Here is a 21,994-nt window from a genome sequence, read left to right on the forward strand (position 1 = left end):
CCCAGTTTCAGGAGACAGTCCCCTGATTGAGGACCAAGTCTGTCCCTGGTTTTGTCCCCAGATTGGATTTAATAGGGGGCAGGGGCAATTTCAAAGAAAGTCAGTGCAGAATTAAAATAAAAAAAATTGAATTACAAACCCCCGCTCCGCCGTGCCTACTAGCATAGGGGGGTTGTATTTTTCCCATTATCTGTGCCCCTTTCTGATGATCATGTTCTGGTCGAATATTTCTTTAGTTTCGGGTGCATGCCCATTCAGCTTCGCTCGCATGTTATTCTGCCTTGGCTCAAATCCTGGCCAGCCACCTGCCTATCTCCTTGCCTTCCCTGGCAGAGTGATCTTCCTCCGCTCCACATTCAGTAGTAGCCGGGGCCCGAAGAGTAAGACTTGAGAGGCTGTGAAGCGGGCGGCGACGGACAGAGAGTTGCTGATTGTTGCCATTACTAGTAAAGAAAAAATATGTCCCCGGATTTCATTTAAAAATCTGGTCACCTTTCCTTACATTGCTGATAGGTAGAAATAATGAAACCCATACAGACAGCTAAAAAGGTAGTTGGTATCATTCTGCTGGCTTTGCCAAGTATCATTAGCTCCAGAATTATATAGGCACTATCAGATGGGAGGTCAATCAGGCAAAGCTCAAGGAACCCCTAGCTACCACTGGAGGAATTAGGGTTGCCACCTCATCCCTTTAAAACCGAACACAAATTAATTACACCGATTCTGTGGCTGATTAAGGTGGGTTTTAAACTCACTTGGTGCCTTATCTGCATTAAATTAGCCTCAGAACCTGTGTAATTCATATGTGTTTGGGTTTAAAGGGATGAGGTGGCAACCCTAGGAGGAATCCTAGGGTTCCATTGAATGGCTGTTCTAGTAGCTCTGCCCCAAACTTTCTTATTTTTTCTATTCCCCTCAGTAAAGGGTTAGCTAAAATATGAAGTATCAGTCAGATGCAGTTTCTCCAAGTTCCACAAGGTGGTGATTTCACCCAGACAGGAAGTGATGTCAGGTACAGACAGGAGGTTCCGGGTGAGAGTTTAGTCAGGAGGAAGTAGAGAGGAGACATTGCTGGAACTGGCAGCAGAAGAGGTAATAATATATTATTTTATATTTACACCCAGTAACCCCCGTCATGTCCATCCTCTTCCTCCATAGTCACTTTGACATCGTTTACCTCCAGCAGATACTACAAATATATATATATAGAGAAATATAAAAATGTGACTCTATTATTATTATTTTACCTTTACCACATTTCCTGTGACAGAAAACAGAACCCATTCCACTGTCACTGATGGAAAACAAAATAGAGACTTTAGGAGTAGAAAAGCCAAGGAGAGACGGACACCTCACACCGTGACCCATCACCTCAGAGTTCCCGCTTCACACCTCCTCCACTGCAATTGGCTGCATTCCCTCCCACACCTACCAATCACAGGGCGGGATCACAGTCACTGGGCGGATTCTGCTCTCCACAAAGACTCACCTCAGACCTCGCCACTGCCATTGGCTGTACTCTCTTCACACCAACCAATCACAGAGTGGGATCACAGTCAATGGGCAGATTCTGCTCTCCACAGAGAATCTCCTCAGACCGCTTCACAGTCACACACTATTATTACTATACATTTATATAGCTCTGACATATACTGCAGTGCTGTACTGAGATCACTGAGCCAATCACATAAATCTCTGCACCAGAGGAGCTTACACTCTAATGTCCCACAGTCACACACTATAACTCGGATATTATTTTACCTTTACCACATTTCCTGTGACAGAAAACAGAACCCATTCCACTGTCACGGATGGAAAACAAAATGGAGACTTTCGGAATAGGAGCCGAGGAGAACCGGACACCTCACACCCATCACCTCAGAGTTCCCACTTCACACCTCCTCCACTGCCATTGGCTGCACTCCCTTCACACCAACCAATCACAGGGCGGGATCACAGTCACTGGGCAGATTCTGCTCTCCAAAGAGACTCACCTCAGACCTCTCCACTGCCATTGTCTGTACTCTCTCCACACCAACCAATCACAGAGTGGGATCACAGTCACTGGGCAGATTCTGCTCTCCACAGAGAATTTCCTCAGACCGCTTCACAGTCACATACTATTATTATTATACATTTATAAAGCTCTGACATAAACCGCAGTGTTGTACAGAGAACACTGAACCAATCACATCAGTCTGTGTACTAGAGGAGCTTACACTCTAATGTCCCCTCCCCCACAGCCGCCCACTATTATTATTATACATTTATATAGCTGTGATATATACCGTAGTGCTGTGCAGAGATCGCTAAACCAGCCATATCAGTCTCTGTACCACAGGAGCTTACACTCTAATGTCCCCCCCCCCCCCCACAGTCACATAATTCACTGTACAGAGGAGCTTACTCTCTAATGTCCCCTCCTGCCACAGTCACATCAGTCTCTGTATAGAGGAGCTTACACTCTAATGTACCCTCCCCCCACAGTCACACACTGTTATTATTATACATTTATATAGCTCTGACATATACCACAATGCTGTACAGAGAAATAGAGGGGTCTCAAGGATTCCCCAACTAACCTCGAGACTCCTATGAAGCAATGTGGGCAGGGAGGACTATACCGGTACTTAATAATTAGGTTTAGAAACCTGAATAATTCATATTTGTGAAAGCATTTATTAACAAATAAACATTAAAGACGAGAATAAAATTACAAAACATACAAACATTACAAAAAATACAAACTTGACCACAATCAGGTCACCGGTTGTGCAATCCCCATTTAGCAGACGGGGTAAATATCGGTGAAGCAATTGAAATCATGAGACCATAAGTCTCGAGTCTCGACTAGTTTCGCTTTCGCTTCGTCAGGAGACGGTCTAGAGGCACAAAGTCTCTTGTTCCCAGAGAGCGGGTCCCAGTTGAACGATAAGTGCGTATGAATTATGACCAAGTCTAATAAAGCAGACCTGTGTGCCCAATAGGGCCTTTAAAGGTTAAAGGGGTGATGGTGGGTCCCAGGACATAGAAGTCCTGTAAATCAGGAAATGCTCACAGTAATGGCCAGGTAAGGAGGCCAATGCAGGGGGCTGGTAATATATCAGTTACCAGTCAGTGGGGATAACCTTCAAGTGAGCTTTTGGTAGTTGAAGTGTGTGTATGTCCTGGGACCTGGCTCCGGTGCCGGGTCCCAGGACATACACACACTCCAACTACCAAAAGCTCACTTGAAGGTTATCCCCACTGACTGGTAACTGATATATTACCAGCCCCCTGCATTGGCCTCCTTACCTGGCCATTACTGTGAGCATTTCCTGATTTACAGGACTTCTATGTCCTGGGACCCACCATCACCCCTTTAACCTTTAAAGGCCCTATTGGGCACACAGGTCTGCTTTATTAGACTTGGTCATAATTCATACGCACTTATCGTTCAACTGGGACCCGCTCTCTGGGAACAAGAGACTTTGTGCCTCTAGACCGTCTCCTGACGAAGCGAAACTAGTCGAGACTCGAGACTTATGGTCTCATGATTTCAATTGCTTCACCGATATTTACCCCGTCTGCTAAATGGGGATTGCACAACCGGTGACCTGATTGTGGTCAAGTTTGTATTTTTTGTAATGTTTGTATGTTTTGTAATTTTATTCTTGTCTTTAATGTTTATTTGTTAATAAATGCTTTCACAAATATGAATTATTCAGGTTTCTAAACCTAATTATTAAGTACCGATATAGTCCTCCCTGCCCAAATTGCTTCATAGGAGTCTCGAGGTTAGTTGGGGAATCCTTGAGACCCCTCTATTTTTCTATTGAACTAGGACGATGGTACACCCCCTATCTACTTTTACTACCAAAAAATAAAAAGGTTTTGATCAAATGCTGTACAGAGAACACTGAGCCAGTCACATCAGTCTCTGTACAGAGGAGCTTACACTCTAATGTCCACGAACCCCCCCCCACCACAGTCAACCACTATTATTATACATTCAAATAGCTCTGACATATACTGGTAGTGCTGTACAGAGATCACTGAGCCAATCACATCAGTCTCAGTACCAGAAGAGCTTACACTCCAATGTCCCCTCCCCCACAGTCACATAAGTCTCTGTACAGGGGAGCTTACACTCTAATGTCCCCTCCCCCACAGTCACACACTAATATTATTATACATTTATATAGCTCTGACATATACCACAATGCTGTACAGAGATCACTGAGCCAGTCACATCAGTCTCTTTACCAGAAGAGCTTACACTCCAATGTCCCCTCCCTCACAGTCACATCAGTCTGTGTACAGAGGAGCTTACACTCTAATGTCCCCTCCCCCACAGTATTATTATTATACATTTATATAGCTCTGACATATACCGCAATGCTGTACAGAGAACACTGAGCCAGCACTTCAGTCTCTGTACCAGAGGAGCTTGCACTCTAATGTCCCTCCCCCGCAGTCACACACTTTTATTATTATACATTTATATAGCTCTGACATATACCGAAATGCTGTACAGAGATCACTAAGCCAATCACATCAGTCTCTGTACAGAAGAGCTTACACTCTAATGTCCCCTCCCCCACAGTCACATCAGTCTCTGTACAGAACAGCTTACACTCTAATGTCCCCTCCCCCCACAGTCACACACTATGACTCTGATATTATTTTACCTTTACCACATTTCCTGTGACAGAAAACAGAACCCATTCCACCGTCACTTCTGTCACCGATGGAAAACAAAATGGAGACTTTCGGAATAGAAGAACCGAGGAGAGCCGGACACCTCACACCCATCACCTCAGAGTTCCCGCTTCACACCTCCTCCACTGCCATTGGCTGCATTCCCTCAACACCAACCAATCACAGAGTGGGATCACAGTCACTGGGCAGATTCTGCTCTCCACAGAGAATTTCCTCAGACCGCTTCACAGTCACACATTATTATTATTATACATTTATAACATCAGTCTCTGTACCAGAGGAGCTTACACTCTAATGTCCCCTCCCCCACAGTCACACACTATTATTATTATACATTTATATAGCTCTGACATATACCACAGCGCTGTACAGAGGAGCTTACACTCTAATGCCCCCTCCCCCCACAGTCACACACTATGACTCTGATATTATTTTACCTTAACCACATTTCCTGTGACAGAAAACAGAACCCATTCCACCGTCACTTCTGTCACCGATGGAAAACAAAATGGAGACTTTCGGAATAGAAGAGCCGAGGAGAGCCGGGCACCTCACACCCATCACCTCAGAGTTCCCGCTTCACACCTCCTCCACTGTCATTGGCTGCATTCCTTCCACACCAACCAATCACAGGGCGGGATCAAAGTCACTGGGCGGATTCTGCTCTCCACAAACACTCACCTCAGACCTCTCCACTACCATTGGCTGTACTCTCTCCACACCAACCAATCACAGAGTGGAATCACAGTCACTGGGCAGATTCTGCTCTCCACAGAGAATTTCCTCAGACCGCTTCACAGTCACACACTATTATTACTATACATTTATATAGCTCTGAAATATACTGTAGTGCTGTACAGAGAACACTGAACCAATCACATCAGTCTTTGTACAGAGGAGCTGACACTCTAATGTCCCTTCCCCCACATTCACACACTATTATTATTATTATACATTTATATAGCTCTGACATATACCGTAGTGCTGTACAGAGATCACTGAGCCAGTCACATCAGTCTCTGTACCAGAGGAGCTTACACTCTAATGTCCCCTCCTGCCACAGTCACATCAGTCTCTGTACAGAGGAGCTTACACTCTAATGTACCCTCCCCCCACAGTCACACACTGTTATTATTATACATTTATATAGCTCTGACATATACCACAATGCTGTACAGAGAACACTGAGCCAATCACATCAGTCTCGGTACAGAGGAGCTTACACTCTAATGTCCCCCCACAGTCACCCACTACTATTATTATTATTATACATTCAAATAGCTCTGACATATACTGGTAGTTCTGTACAGAGATCACTGAGCCAATCACATTAGTCTCTGTACCAGAAGAGCTTACACTCTAATGTCCCCTCCCCCACAGTCACATCATTCTGTGTACAGAGGAGCTTACACTCGAATGTCCCCTCCCCCACAATATTATTATTATTATACATTTATATAGCTCTGATATATACCGCAGTGCTGTACAGAGATCGCTGAGCCAATCATTTCCTCTGTACCAGAGGAGCTTACACTCTAATGTCCCCTCCCCCACAGTCACACACTTTTATTATTATACATTTATATAGCTCTGACATATACCGCAATGCTGTAAAGAGATCACTGAGCCAATCACATCAGGATCTCTATTTTTCTCGTCGAGATTCCCGATGAGAAACCATACACACGCACGGTTTTCTCGGCAAAAAGCTCTCCCAGCAGCTTTCTTGCAGAGAAAAGCGTGCGTGTGTACGAGGCCTAACTCAACTAAATTCAAAATCGTGGAAATTTGGGTCGAATTTCAGTACAACCCAAAATCTGAATCTCATCCCTTTTTACAAGACTGCTAACCCCACAATGACGATGACGTCACCACATTCTTGCCATTCAAAAGAACGGCGGTTCTTTTGAATGTACGTCTGTACACAGGGCTTGGCAAGAACATCTTGCCAGGAATCCCGTCGAGAAAACCAACTTTTCTTTTTCTACGGGATTCTCACCCGTGTGTACGAGGCCTGAGCGTTGGGTCTGAAATCAGCCAATAATAGGGGGAGAAGGTGGATAAAGTTCTAATGAGGCAAGTAGGAAAAAATATAACAGGTTTGCTGGGGGTGAGAAACACGAAAAACATTAAATAACCCAATGTACACGTTGCCAATTTTCCACTGGGGGAGTGGTATTAACCCCCTATATTCCCATCCTAATATTGTACAACCAATACAATCCAGATAATTCTCCTCTTATCTTTTTACAAAGAAATCCGCATAGATCACATGACCACATCAATGAGGATGGAGGAGGATCGGAGTCACATGACTGAGAAGATACTAAACCTCACCCTGGAGATCATCTACCTGCTGACCGGAGAGGTGAGGAGGATTCTGGGAGGTCACATGACATCACTCTTATCTCTATTAATAAAACACAGACCTGACCGGAGAGGTGAGGAGGATTCTGGGACGTCACATGACATCACTTTTATCTCTGTTAATAAAAAACAGACCTGACCGGAGAGGTGAGGAGGATTCTGGGAGGTCACATGACATCACTCTTATCTCTATTAATTAAACACAGACCTGACCGGAGAGGTGAGGAGGATTCTGGGACGTCACATGACATCACTCTTATTTCTATTAATAAAACACAGACCTGACCGGAGAGGTGAGGAGGATTCTGGGAGGTCACATGACATCACTCTTATCTCTATTAATAAAACACAGACCTGACTGGAGAGGTGAGGAGGATTCTGGGAGGTCACATGACATCACTCTTATTTCTAATAATATAACACAGGGTTATCCAAGTGGTGACATTTATCTATGATGAAACGGGTTCTTCCCTTACACTCTACCCTAAGCATCCTGGGAGTGTTCCCGGACCCTGAGAACGATACATTTCACCATACATTCCTACAGGAATCATTATTTATGGCCAGGGTGCTGATCGCCCGAACATGGCTTAGGGCTTTATCCCCTAACGTTCAAGAATGGATAGCTACAGTAAATGCTGCATTACCCCACAAGAAAGAGATATATGTTCATAGAGGGTGTCTGGCCAAGTATGGAAAAATATGGGATACTTGGTTGGACCATACGAATGTAGAACAGATAGCACTGTATTCTTGAAAGCTGAGTATAGGACCCATTAGTCAATACCGTACCACGCTTTAATTCCTCAATTATTGTTATGCCACAGTTCAAACCTTGTCTCTATTCATCAATTTTTTCTTAAATCACCTTTCAGGACAACCTTGGAGAAAACGCAGCTCCACCCTTTTTCCAGGAAACACATGCCGTCTTTAAATCCCTCCTCTTCCACCGTGTCCTTAGTTATTGTGTTTCCTCCGCCATGGTGGAAGCGCATGCTGGAACCAGGGAGCTGCGCTCTCTCCAAGGTGGATGGATACGGCTTATTTTAAAGGTGTCTGCCTGGAGTGCAGTGACCATCCCAGCAGTCCCCCCAGTACGGGCTGGGGGGCTGTTCCGAAGTCCCCAGCCTCTCCAGTGTCAGAGTGCCTGCAGGTATGGCTCAGGTGGCCGGGGAGTATACCGCTGCTGGTCGGCGGAATATCCAGAATGGTGGTTCCGGGTCCTAACCGGCGGGTGACGTCACATTTGGTGATGCGGCTTCCTGTGGGGGCCGTTGCCTGGAACGCAGAGGCCAAAGGGAAAAGTCTATCGACCGGCACATCCGGCCCTCGTTAATGAGGCCGGGGACGATAATTTAAACCAGATGGGTTTTTTCTCAGTCCCCTCTGCGCTCTCTGCCAGGGATGGAGAGAGACCGACAGCCATGGCGGAAGCAGGCGCCCCAGGCTCTGGTCAGGTCAGGCCCAGGTAAGAGGGGTACTGTGGTACCTTAATTTTTCTCCATATGGGCTTTTGCTTATCATTTTTTTTGTGATCCTCCCCCATGCTAGAAGAGGAGGGATTTCAAGACGACATGTGTTTCCTGGAAAATAGGCAGAGCTGCGCTCTCTCCAAAGGTTGTCCTGAAGGGCTCTTAGAAATACCATCACCAGTAAGTCTAACTAAGCCTTTTCTTTTTCTGGACTGCATGTATCTTGATGTATACTCGCTAAGTTTATTGTTAAAAAAAAACACTGACCAGAGAGGTGAGGAGGATTCTGGGATTCTAACATGATATTCCTATTGGTTCTCCAATACAGAGATTTCCTCTTGTGAAGTCAGGTGATCATATGACCATCACAGTGCCTCCATGTGACTCCCTAAAACCTGAGAGACACAACATGGAGAAGATTCTAGAAGTCACCAAGAAGATGATGGAGCTGCTGACAGGAGAGGTGAGGAGGATTCTGGGAATTCTGGGACATTATCCAGTAACAGACAAGGGGTGTGTCTGGATGGTGACTGTATCATTGTGTGTGTCAGGTTCCTATAAGGTGTCAGGATGTCACTGTCTATTTCTCCATGGAGGAGTGGGAGTATTTAGAAGGACACAAGGATCTCTACAAGGACGTCATGATGGAGAATCAGCCGCCCCTCACAACACCGGGTAAGAGGAGACTTTATTGTAAAGGAGAGAGCAGTACGGAGGCTCCACCTAGATCCCCCATCACCTGATAAACACATAGAAACAATGTATTCAGTCAGTGTGTGTGTTTCCTACAGATGGATCCAGTAATGGGAACCCACCAGAGAGATGTCCCCGTCCTCTGTATTCCCGGGATTCCACACAGGAAGGTCACACCATCCCTCACTGTTACAAACTTGGTGGGATGGAGCATCTAGAACATGTAGGTGACAATTGAAGATGATGTGTGGGCTTAGCATTTTTTATGTGAGCTTATATTTTACACATGCAATTTTCTACCATTCTCTTGGTTTAGGGTGAAGATCTGATAGCTATGAAAGTTGAGGTTAAAGCAGAAGAAGAAGAGAGGTATGGGAGGGGTGATCAGCAGTCTATGGAGGAGGATGGAATAACGGGGACATTTATAGAGGAGGACACTCCTACAGAGATCAGACCAGGTGGGTCCTAAACACTAAATACATTCATAACACTATAAGTCTAGGCCTATCTTCACATGTTCTATGTGTCTGCAATTCTGAACTTTAAACCTCTGCACCTCCCAGTCCCCATTGGCTCCTGCTCTTCTGACAAGGCTGTGTAAATGTAGAAGTGATCTGGGAGGAGGACCAAAGGTTCTTTGATGGGGGGAAGAGTCCCAGCTGGTTGGGACCTCCACAGAGAACATCTCCTCACTCATATCTACCTGATCCAGATGGAATCTTGATGGAAGTGAACTAACCCTCTCATATCTATTGATGATGTTTTTCTATTTTTCCAGGACACGCCATGGAGAAACCCTCAAAGGATCATCTCACTTTATCTCCAGGTTGTAAAATGGAAGATGAGGACATCACAGGAGATTGTGGAGGAGAAAAGACAATGAGCTCCACTATGGATGGTGGACTTCACAGTGTGGATAGACCATGGAATCCCTCTGACTCTGAGCAACCTCATACTGTGGAGGATGGGGCTGGTATTCCAGGGGAGAAGACATTTTCCTGTCCTGAATGTGAGGACATTTTTAGCTCTGAATTAAGTCTTTCTGTACATCTGAAATATCACACATCTGAGGAACTTCATTCCTGTTCTGAGTGTGGGAAATGTTTTCTTCATAAATCAGAATCAATCATACATTGCAGGTCTCACACATGTGAAAAGCTTCATTCCTGTCCTGAGTGTGGGATGTGTTATTCTCAGAATTCAGAACTTGCCGGGAGTCGAATTTCTTACAAAAGTGCAAAACCCTGTTTCTGCTCTGAGTGCCGGAAATGTTTGGCATTGAAATCCGACCTTGTTGCACATCAAAGATCTCACATAGGTGAGAAGGCGTATTCCTGTCCTGAGTGCGGAAAAGGTTTTTCAGATAAGTCCAGTTTTTACAGACATAAGAGGAGTCACACAGACGAGAAGGCACATTCCTGCTCTGAGTGTGGGAAATGTTTTTCACGGAAGTCTTATCTTTCTGAACATCAGAGATCTCACACAGGGGTGAAGCCGTATTCCTGCCCTGACTGCGGGAAATATTTTTCACAGAAATCCAATCTTAACACACATCAGAGGACTCACACGGGCGAGAAGCCGTATTCCTGTCCTGAGTGCGGGAAATGCTTTTCGCGGAAGTCTTATCTTGATGAACATTATAGATGTCACACAGGTGAGAAGCCGTATTCCTGTACCGAGTGCGGGAAATATTTTTCTGAAAAGTCCAGTCTTTGCAGACATCAGAGGATTCATGAAGGCAAGAAGACATATTTGTGCCCTTAGTACGGGAAACTTTTTTCAGAGATGTACAATCTTTCTGAACATCAAAGATTTTACAGCGGGGAGAAGCCGTATTTCTGACCTGAGTCCAGGAAATGTTTACTACATTTAAGGCCCATCTTTCCATTTATCAATAATCCCACACAACCCTTGAGGTGTATTAGTGTCCTGAGTACAGGAAATGTCTTCTATATGAATCATAGTTTGCCATACTTCAGAGAGCTCACATTGGTCAAGTCAACTGGTGTTCACTAAAGATATCGAAGTTCACAAAGTTCTGTCTGGCATACTCTGCTAGAGGAGATCAAGGGGGTTTGAGTCACTACTGGATGAGTTCTTCCTGCAGTGTAGTCTGATCTCCCCTGCTCATCAGCAAAAGCATCAAAGGGAAAAAGGGTAATTTATACAATATTAAAACAAAGCAAAGCATCCTCTGCCACAAAGAGCCAAGATGAATTCACTTTCATTTCTGATGTTATTTTATTAAATAGCAAAAAGACAACGACTATGAATTTATAACAGAAGGCTCCCCTAGCGCTGCCCCACACAGTCACTGATCCTACCCTCAATGGCCCGGATTCAGGGTAGATACGCCGCGTAAGTGCAAATATGCACCGTCGTATCTGTGCGCCGGACCCACAAGCTGAGATACGCCTAAAAATAGGCTTCATCTCACCTACGTAACTTGCCTACGCCGTCGTATTGTGGGCGCATATTTACGCTGGACGCATGCGGCGCTCCCATTGATTTTCTATTCAAATATGCAAATAAGGGAAATACGGCGATTCACGAAAGTACGTGCGCCCGGCGCATGCTATATGCAGTTTGCTTAAGTTGTACTCCCGGCGTAAAGTTATTCCCCATAAAGGAGGTGTAACCCAGCAGTAGACATGCAAAGGTCTGCACCAGGGAACTCAAGCCGTCGTATTTTACGTCGTTTACGTTGGACGTGAATATGGCTGGGCGTAGGTTACGTTCACGCCGTAGGCAGTGATCCGGCGTATCTTAGAAAGTTGTTCCAACGTATTTGTGAGCATGCGCACTGGGATACGTCCACGGGACGGCGCATGCGCCGTTCGTTATACGTATCTGGCGCTCGGCCCATCATTTGCATGGGGTCAGGCCTCATTTGCATGGCTCACGCCTACTTCCACCTACACCGGCTTGCGCCGAGGAAACCCAGCGCAGTTTTGGGAACAAGTGCTTTGTGAATTCACTGCTTCCCTCTCTGCGCTGCGCCGGCGTAACATATTTTATATACGCTGCGTCGGCGTAGCGTATATTATATACGCTACGGCGGCATAAATGTGCGCCGCTGTCTGTGAATCCGGGCCAATGTGTCTGTAGTCTGCTCACCCTTTGCGTCCCCTCTACAACCCCTGTGTAGCTTCCAATCCCCACTGCTCTCCCTCCACCTCTACCTACAGAGACAGTGAGTTGTGGAAGAAACGTGAAGAGGAGACTACTGGTGCACAACTAGGAGGATCTTTTCAAGATGGCAAGCGAGGAGCAGTAAACATGTCTATCATATTTACCAATCCTTTTACTTTCATAAATGAGCAGTGGAGTGCTCAGTACTGAGCCCTCTGGTGTTTATTCATACCTGAAAAGACCAGTAAGCCTAAATGGTGTGTTTGCTATCTCTTCCCTTTGTGACCGAACATGGAAGCGCTGAGTACTGAGCATTCTGGTATTCATTCATGTCTGAAGGTATCGGTAAACACGAATGGCATGTTTGCGATCTCTCCCCCATTCTGATTGAACCCAGAAGCGCTCAGCACTCAGCATTCTGGAGATCACCCATGTCTGAAAGATCGGTAAATGGCGTGTTGCTATCTCTTCCCTTTGTGACTGAACATGGACGCGCTCAGTGGAGTACTCTGGTGTTTATTCATGTCTAAAGGGATCAGTAAACATGAGTGGCATATTTGCTATCTCTTCCCTTTGTGATTAAACATGGAAGCACTAAGTACTGAGCACTCTGGTGTTCATTCATGTCTGAAGGGATCAGTAAACATGAATGGCATATTTGCTATCTCTTCCCTTTGTAACTGAACAGAGAAGCACTCAGTACTTACTACTCCGGTATTCATTCATGGCTCAAGGTATCGGTAAACACGAATGGTGTGTTTTCAATTTCTCCCCCTTGTGATTGAACATGGAAGCGTTCAGCACTGAGCATTATGGTTTTCATTCATGTCTGAAAGATCGGTAAACATAAATGGCTTGTTGCTATCTCTTCCCTTTGTGATTGAACAGGGAAGCGCTCAGTACTGCGCATTCTGATGTTCATTCATGCCTTAAAGGATCGGTAAACATGAGTAGCATGTTTGCTATATCTTCCCTTTGTGATTGAATGCTCAAGGCTGAGTACTCTGGTGTTCATTCATGTCTGAAGGGATCGGTAAACATGAATGGCATTCTTTTTGTGATTGAACAAGGAAGAGCTTACTACTGAAAACTTTTGTCTTGTATTAGTGAGTACAAGGTGGCAGAGAAGAAGGCGATCGAAGACTACGTACACTCAACCTCTTTCTCTACCTCAAAAGGGTAAAATCCACAGTCATAATATCCATTATTTATTGGCTCAACACAGTTTACATCTTCTTAATATAATAAGATTTTTTTGTATGCTATGTGTTTGTGTGTATTTATTATTTCAGTGAATTTTTTTATGGAAAAAAATTGTTTTTCGATAAACATTTGCACAACTGATGCAGGATATTTTTTTATTGTTCCTGTGTTTTTCACAAAATGTATGGTTTGTCCGTTTGTCAGTGTCCGGTCACCCAGATCCCCGATGGTTCGTTACAGCCCTGTTGGATCACCTGCCTCCGGGTTCTCCTCAGACCGATCCCCCACCGAACAGCACCCAGCTTGGGATCTTCTTAATAGAAGTGAGGACCCAGCAAGTCACTGGGGCCCCTTTGCAGCATCAGTTGCTCCGGGCTATGAGAGCCCAGAGTCAGGAACGCGACCTCGGCCAGGTAGGCCATAGTAGTGGGGCCCGTAATGTGCACACACCCTAAAGTTGGGTGCCGCACCTGGAACCAAGAACCCGAACCACGGCCTCCGCCACAGAAATACCCCTCCCAGCATGCCCTGCGAGGGAAAACTCCTCCAATTGGCTGCTGGGAAGAAGCGGCTCCGCCTGGACCCCTCTGGCGCCACCTGCCGCACAGAGATGAGACTGCATCTCTGGAGCACAGACTGACCCACAGGACAATCCAGGTTTGGCGACAGCCAAATTTAACAAAATCAAAGAATGAGAGCAACATAACTCTCTCATTCTCCCACTAAATTTAAATATAGCACCTGTACGAAAGTACACAGGCGCTACACATATATTCACCCTCCTCCCAGTACAAATATGCCCCCCTACTGAAATGCCCTCTTTCCCAGCGCACATCTTTGCCCCCCATCTCCCCAGCTAAAATCCTCTCCCCGTATGCTCCCAGCACAAATCCCTGTCCCCCCCGCCAAAAAAAAGTGCCCCTCCTAGCACAATGCCCTCAAATCTCCTCTCCAAGCACAATTCCTTTCCTCCAATTCCCCATCCTAGCATAAATACTCCCCCAAATCCCCCTCCTAGCACAAATACCCCCCAATCATCCTTAATAGCACAAATGCCTCACCCCCGATCACCCCTCCTAGCGCAAATCCTGTTCCTCCATCCCAATACAAATCTCCCCCCAAATCACCACTCCTAGCACACATCCCAAAATTTCCCCTCCTAGAATCATTGTTACCCCCTACCACCACCCAATTTCCTCCTCCTAACACAAATCCCCCCCTTCCCCAATCTCCTCGCGGTGCCTCCCATCATACATGACACCACAGTGCCCAGGGCAGCCTCCCCTCATGCCCACCCCTTGTCCCTGCCCTGGCTACTGGCATTTTCCATGAAACATTATCTCCTTCACAGGGAGGTGGGAAGCTTCTGGTATTTCAGGTGGGCAGCTAAAGGGAACCCTGCTTGTATGGGAACTGGATTGGACAGTGGCTCCTGATAGCTGATCCAGGTCTCTTCCCCCACATCTACTCCGGATAAAACACTCAAATTCCTGTCCTTTGAGAGAAACTCTGCCATATTATGTTCCACATCCTACAGGCCCGAAGACCACCCAGTACACAGTAGTCATGTATTTCTGGCCAAATACTTGTTTCTTGGAATTAAGAATGTCCACTCAAGATACTTTTCTAAGCTTTGCTGTAAAATGATATTGGCACAAAAGGGTGACATTTATCTCAGTCTCATTGCAGTGCACTTCAGTGCCTTAATACAGAACAACAAAGTCTAACCTTCTTTCACAGCAAGCTCTTGTTAGTCCCCCAGCAATGAGTTCTCCTACAAGGTGTGTCTTCAAACCCAGGTCCCGAAGGCCTGCTCCACTCCAGGCTACAGAACAGCTAATTGAAGGTCAGGGGTAGCCGAGGTCCTTCTGCCTTTTCCCTCAAGGACCCCCCTAACATGGCTCCTCCACTCAAGTCTCCCAGTAGTGGCTCCTCCTACAAGGTGTCTCTTCAGACCCAGGTCCCGAAGACCTGCTCCACTCCAGGCTACAGACTAGCCCATTTAAGGTCAGGTGTAGCCAAAGTCCTTCTGCCTTCTCCCTCAAGGACCCCCCTAGCATGGCTACTCCACTGAAGTCCCCCAGCAGTGGGTTTGCCTACAAGGTGTCCCCTCAGATCAAGGCCCAGAAGGCCTACTCCACTCCAGGCTACAGACCAGCTAATTGAAGGTCAGGATTAGCTAAAGTCCTGTCTTCTCCCTCAAGGATCCCCTTAACACGGCTCCTCCACTCTGGGAGGTGCAGAAATAACTCATCAGCCTCAGCCCAGAATGGTGCTCTTTGTCACTTTCAAGCCCCTTCTCTGTGATAACCTGATCTTCTGCTGGGAGGTGCGGGAATAACTCATCAACCCCAGCCCGGGATGGTGATCTTGGTCGCTTTCAAGCCCCTTGTCCGATATAGCCTGATATTCTGGGAGGTGTAGGAATAACTCGCCATCCCCTTAACATGGCTCCTCCACTCTGGTAGGTGTAGAAATAACTCATCAGCCTCAGCCCGGGATGGTGATCTTCGTCACTTTCAAGCACCTTCTCTGTGATAGCCTGATCTTGGAGGTGCGGGAATAACTCATCAGCTGCAGCCTGAGATGGTTATCTTTGTCACTTTCAAGCAGGCTGACCAGACAACCGTCCCTGGTTTTGTCCCCGGATTGGATTTGAACAGGGGCTGGGGGAATTTCAAAGACAGTCAGTGCAGAATAAAAATAGAAAATAAAATCTAAGAAAAATCCCTCCCCGCTCCGCCACTCCTACTAGCTTAGGGGGGTGTATTTTTTTTCCCCATTATCTGTGCCCCTGATGATCATGTGCTGGTTGGAGCGGAGGTAATATTTCTTCAGCTCCGCTCGCATGTTCTTCTGCCTTGGCTCAAGTCCCGGCCAGCCGCCTCCTCGCCTTCCCTGGCAGAGCGATCTTCCTCCACTCCCCACCAAGTAGTAGCCGGGGCCCAGAGAGTGATGCCGCGTACACACGATCATTTTTCAGCATGAAAGAAAACGTCGTTTTTCAGCATGTCTAAAAAACAACGTTTTTCCCAACTTCATCATTAAAACGACATTGCCTACACACCAAAAAATGATCTAGCAAAGTGCAGTGACGTACAACACGTACGACGGCACTATAAAGGGGAAGTCCCATTCGCCTTTGGGCTGCTTTAGCTGATTCCGTGTTAGTAAAAGACGATTTGCTGTCTGTTACAGCGTGATGAATGAGCTTACTCCAATTATGAACGGTAGTTTTACCAGAACGAGCGCTCCCGTCTCATAACTTGCTTCTGAGTATGCGTGTTTTTTTTTTGTCGTTTTAGCCCACACACAACCCGAAAAATGACATTGTTTAAAACAACGTTAAAAAAATGCAGCATGTTCGGAAAAAAAAATTGTCGTTTTTCAGAACCTGAAAAACGACGTGCAGCTCACACACGATCATTTTAAATGATGTTTTTTAAAAACAATGTTTTTTTCATGCTGAAAAATGATCGTGTGTACGCGGCATAAGACTTAAAGTCATAGGATGCATTAAAGGAACACTAAAGGTACAATTAAAAAAAAATAAAAATAAATAACATACATGTTATACTTACCTCCACTGTGCAGATCGTTTTGCACAGAGTGACCCGGATCCGTGTCTTCTGGGGTCCCTCGGCGGCTGTCTCGGCTCCTCCTCGTAAAAGCTTTCAACGTTCATGCGATAGCCGCCGACTGTATCACTCGGCCCCCCCCCCCCCCGGCGCGCCGCGTCATCCGCTGTGATTGACAGCAGCGTCAGCCAATGGCTGCGCTGCTATCAATCCGCCCAGCCTAGCCAATCAACGGCCAGGCTGGGAACCGAGCAAGATGACAAGCACGTGCCCGGGACTTTCGACTGGTGAGGTAAGTAAAACGGGGGGGGGGGGGGGGGCGTTGCTGTCAGATGTTTTTTTACCTTAATGCATAGGATGCATTAAGGTAAAAAAACTTTTACCTTTACAACCCCTTTAAGGTGAAAAAACACGAGGGTTTACAACCCCTTTAACAGGCTGTGTGGTGGGCGGCGACAGGCAGAGTCGCCGATTGCCGCCATTACTATAAAAAAAAAATGTCCCCAGATTTCATTTTAAAAATCTGGTCATCTTATTTTCATGCCTCTTCTCCACGATAGCCTGATCTTCTGCTACAGAGGCGCAAGAATAACTCATCAGGTGGAGCCCGAGATAGTGATCTTGGTCACTTTTAAACCCCTTCTCCACGACAGCCTGATATTCTGCTGGAAGGTTTAAGAATAATATCCTTGCTTCCCCCTCAGATGAATGAATGAATGAATGAATGAAAAATTTGTATAGCGCGGCACATGCGAACTGAATCGCTTCTGGGCGCTAGTTGTTAGTGTCTCATGCTTTTCAGAAAAGCAGGGTTTTGATCTGCCTTCTGAAAGACAGGTGGTTTTGCTCCAACCGAATGCTGGTTGGCAAAGCATTCCAAAGCCTGGGGCCCTGGAAAGCAAACCTTCTTTCTCCTTTGGACTTGTATTTGGTTTTAGGAACCTTGACCAGATTTTGGTCGGTGGATCGCAGAATGCGGTTGCAATTGTGCGTTTTGATCTTGTCGCAAAGATATCGAGGAGCCTTCCCATGGATGCACTTATGTGTCAGGCAGAGTGCTTTGAATGCAATTCTGTCTTTCACTGGCAACCAGTGAAGGGATCTCAGCGAAGGTGAGATTGATTCCCAAGATTTTTTCCCAGTCACAAGTCTAGCGGCCGTATTCTGTACGACTTGAAGACGAGCGATTTGGTACTTGGGGAGCCCGAGGTAAAGGGCATTTGCATAGTCCAGTCTGGAATTCACGATTGTTCCCACCACGACTGCTATGTCTTCTTTGGGAATAAATGGAATAAGTCTGCGTAGAAGGCGCATCAAATGGTGCGTCCCGCTGACTACTGACCCTATTTGTGCGTCCATTGTCATGAAGGTGTCAAACGTGACTCCTAGACTTTTGACTTTGGAGCTAGGGGAGATGGTCTGACCCAGGATGGGCGAAGGTGTCCAGTTAGTTGTCGGTTGTCTCTTCCGACTGGCATTGAACATAAAGAGTTCTGTTTTAGCGCTATTGAGTTTGAGATAACTCATAGTCATCCAGTTTTCTATTGAAGAGAGACATTTCTCTAATCTGAGATGATGATCCTTTTTTTGGCAGATGCGAAAGTACAACTGCGTGTCGTCTGCATACGAGTGATAGAGTAGTTCTTGGCTACTGATAATATCAAAGAGAGGACGAAGATAGATATTAAACAGCACCGGTGATAGGGGGGATCCTTGGGGGACCCCACATGGCACCGCGCGTTTTTCTGACGTGAAAGATCCCAGTTTCACTGTTTGTGAACGGTTTCCGAGAAAAGAGGAGAACCATGGTAAGGCATCTTCTGAGACTCCGGCGACTTCTGTTAGTCGTCTCAGTAGCAATTTATGGTCTACTGTGTCAAAGGCTGCGCTTAGGTCCAGCAGAACCAGGAGACACGATTCTCCTTCGTCTGCGGCCTCGAGCGCATCATCCCATATTTTCAGTAAGGCCGTTTCTGTCCCGTGTCCGGGACGGAACCCGGATTGAAATGGATCGAGTAGGTTGTGGGTATCCAGATGCTGTTGCAGCTGATTTACCACCACTTTCTCCATTATCTTGGACAGAGCATTTAGACCTGTTATGGGACGGCGGTGAGTTGGGTCCATAGGATCCAAATTAGGTTTTTTCAAGATCGGCAGGATTGTGCCCTCTTTCAGCAGGGAAGGCACTATGCCTTCCTTAAATGACTGATTTATAAGCTGTGTGATCGGAGGCGCCAGGATGTCGGCACATTCCTTCAGTAGCTTGGTGGGAATGATGTCATTGGGTGCTGTGCTGTTGCATGAATTAATAACCAGTTATGCCTAATGAGTGGGTGGTAAACCAAATGATTGGATCAGGCACAACAATCTCTTGATCCAGTTATCCAATTCATTACCTGGCCCTGTGTAATTGGGTAGTTGTTACAGCAGAAAATTCCATGAGGAATAAAGGAGTCATCATTGTAAGGGGTGGTAGGTTGCCTGTTTCCCTGCAGAGTAACACAGTAACCCCCTGACATGCTTAGGGTGACCACATTTCCAAACTACCATTCAGGGACACGCTCCTTTCCCAAAAATCAGCTTGTGCTGTAACTAATCACAGCACAGTGATTGGACACAAGAGGCGGGATTTATGATTTCTCCAATCACAAGCAGGGGGCGGGGATTGTGCTCCCCCAGGCATTCCCGGCCAGGACAAGTACTGTCAGTGAGTAAAGCGGTGATGTGGCGGCCTTTTTTGGGGACATCAGATTGGCCCGGGGGGGGTGGCTGCGTCAGTTTCATTTCGGGACACTGTATTGTCCTGGAATGAATGTGCTGGGACAGACCTGCAAAATGCGGGACTGTCCCGGGCAATCCGGGACATGTGGTCACCCTAGACATGCTCTGAATAGTAATCCAGTATGCACCTTCTCTCGATTAAAAAAAAGATGCCGGTTAAAGGTTAAAGGTTACAAGGAGGTGTTCACACTATGGGACGTTTCTCGGAGCTGCAGTTTCTCTGAGCTCCACAAGGTGGCGATCTCACGCCTACCCAGACAGGAAGTCTCTATGGAAGACAGGAAGTGATGTCAGGTACAAACAGGAGTTCCGGGTGAGAGGTCACTCGGGAGGAAGTAGAGAGGAGACATTGTTGGAATTGGCATCAGAGGAGGTAATAAGATCTTATTTTCTATTTACACCCAGTAACCCCCGTCATGTCCGTCCTCTTCCTCCATAGTCACTGTGACGTCTTTTATCTCCAGCAGATGATGATACACACATATATAGTGTGGGAACCTAGATTAACCCCTTCAGGGGCAGAACATTCACCACTTATGGGACCGAAACATTGTCTACTTCTTGTCACTTTTCCACCAATGATTTTTTTCACCTCAAACAGATTATATGACTTTTATTAAGAGTGGAGGTTTTATTTGGACATAAAGAAAACTTTTTTTGGCTTTCTTTGCTAGTATATCAAAAATAAAACAGATTTTATATATCAAAAGGACTTTACGAACCATTAAGCAAAAGGGGAAAAGGCTTCCAGACCCCCAAATCCTTGAAAATGCTCAACTTAATTTCTTTGTGTGAAATCCCACTGGGGCCATTCTTACATGATAGAAACCCTCATATTCTCCCTTCCCCCATACATCCCCATCCTAATATTATATAACCGATACAGTCCAGATCATTCTTTGTTTTAAATTTTTGGTCTACAGGGAAACCCCTAAAAGGATGGATGAGAACCAGAGTCACATGACTGAGAAGATACTAAACCTCACCCTGGAGATCCTCTACCTGCTAACTGGAGAGGTGAGGAGGATTCTGGGAGGTCACATGACATCACTCTTATCCATATTAATAATACACAGACCTGACTGGAGAGGGGAGGAGGATTCTGGGAGGTCACATGACATCACTCTTATCCATATTAATAATACACAGACCTGACTGGAGAGGGGAGGAGGATTCTGAGAGGTCACATGACATCACTCTTATCTCTATTAATAAAACACAGACCTGACCAGAGAGGTGAGGAGGATTCTGGGAGGTCACATGACATCACTCTTTATATTAATAATACACAGACCTGACCAGAGAGGTGAGGAGGATTCTGGGAGGTCACATGACATCACTCTTATCTCTAATAATAAAACACAGACCTGGCCGGACAGGTGAGGAGGATTCTGGGAGGTCACATGACATCACTCTTATCTCTAATAATAAAACACAGACCTGACTGGAGAGGTGAGGAGGATTCTGGGATTCTAACATAATCTTGTTGGTTTTCACTACAGAGTTTTCCTCTTCTGAAGTCTGGTGATCATATGACCATCACAGTGCCTCCATGTGACTCCCTAAAACCCGAGAGACACAACATGGAGAAGATTCTAGAAGTCACCAAGAAGATGATGGAGCTGCTGACAGGAGAGGTGAGCGGTGCTGGGAATTCTGGGACATTATTCTAGTAACAGACAAGGGATGTGTCCGGATGGTGACTGTATCATTGTGTGTGTCAAGTAGATGAATAACAATTATTGGTAGTTATGATTTATACACAAACTTGTTTGTTGCAATGAATGTTTCATTATATATATTCAGATTGGAATCCTCGTGGATAATATTGTTGTTAAAGAAGAGTATAAAGAAGAGTATAAGGAGTATAGTGTGATGGGGCTTTTTGAAGAACAGAAGGACATAATGGAGTTGCCTAGTAGCAGAAACCCACCAGAGAGATGTCCCCGTCCTCTGTATTCTTGGAATTCCACACAGGAAGGTCACACCATCCCCCACCATCATCAGGTAGGTGGAGTTGAGGGTCGGGAACATAAAGTGATTGAACACTCTGACATGTGGAGATGA

General features: G+C 45.9%; 1 protein-coding gene and 1 long non-coding RNA gene across 2 annotated transcripts; both read left to right on the forward strand.

Moving 5' to 3' along the window:
• The first annotated feature begins 1,039 nt into the window (after positions 1 to 1,039).
• LOC120909562 lies at positions 1,040 to 21,498 on the forward strand. The gene is made up of 3 exons (XR_005741302.1): positions 1,040 to 1,092; positions 6,957 to 7,069; positions 21,430 to 21,498. It is a non-coding gene; the product is annotated as an uncharacterized LOC120909562 (long non-coding RNA).
• Positions 9,623 to 11,344, forward strand: LOC120909560 (gastrula zinc finger protein XlCGF7.1-like). The gene has a single exon (XM_040321325.1). It carries the CDS (start codon positions 10,020 to 10,022, stop codon positions 10,995 to 10,997), a length of 978 nt encoding a protein of 325 aa, XP_040177259.1. The 5' UTR covers positions 9,623 to 10,019; the 3' UTR covers positions 10,998 to 11,344.
• Positions 21,499 to 21,994: the final 496 nt, after the last annotated feature.

The sequence above is a fragment of the Rana temporaria genome, chromosome 8 (assembly GCF_905171775.1).
Source record: "Rana temporaria chromosome 8, aRanTem1.1, whole genome shotgun sequence".
NCBI classification, from domain to species: domain Eukaryota; kingdom Metazoa; phylum Chordata; class Amphibia; order Anura; family Ranidae; genus Rana; species Rana temporaria.

What these genes read in the sequence shown, in the direction of transcription:
- LOC120909560 (XM_040321325.1), top strand. Translation starts at nt 10,020, where the DNA reads ATGGAGAAACCCTCAAAGGATCATCTCACTTTATCTCCAGGTTGTAAA.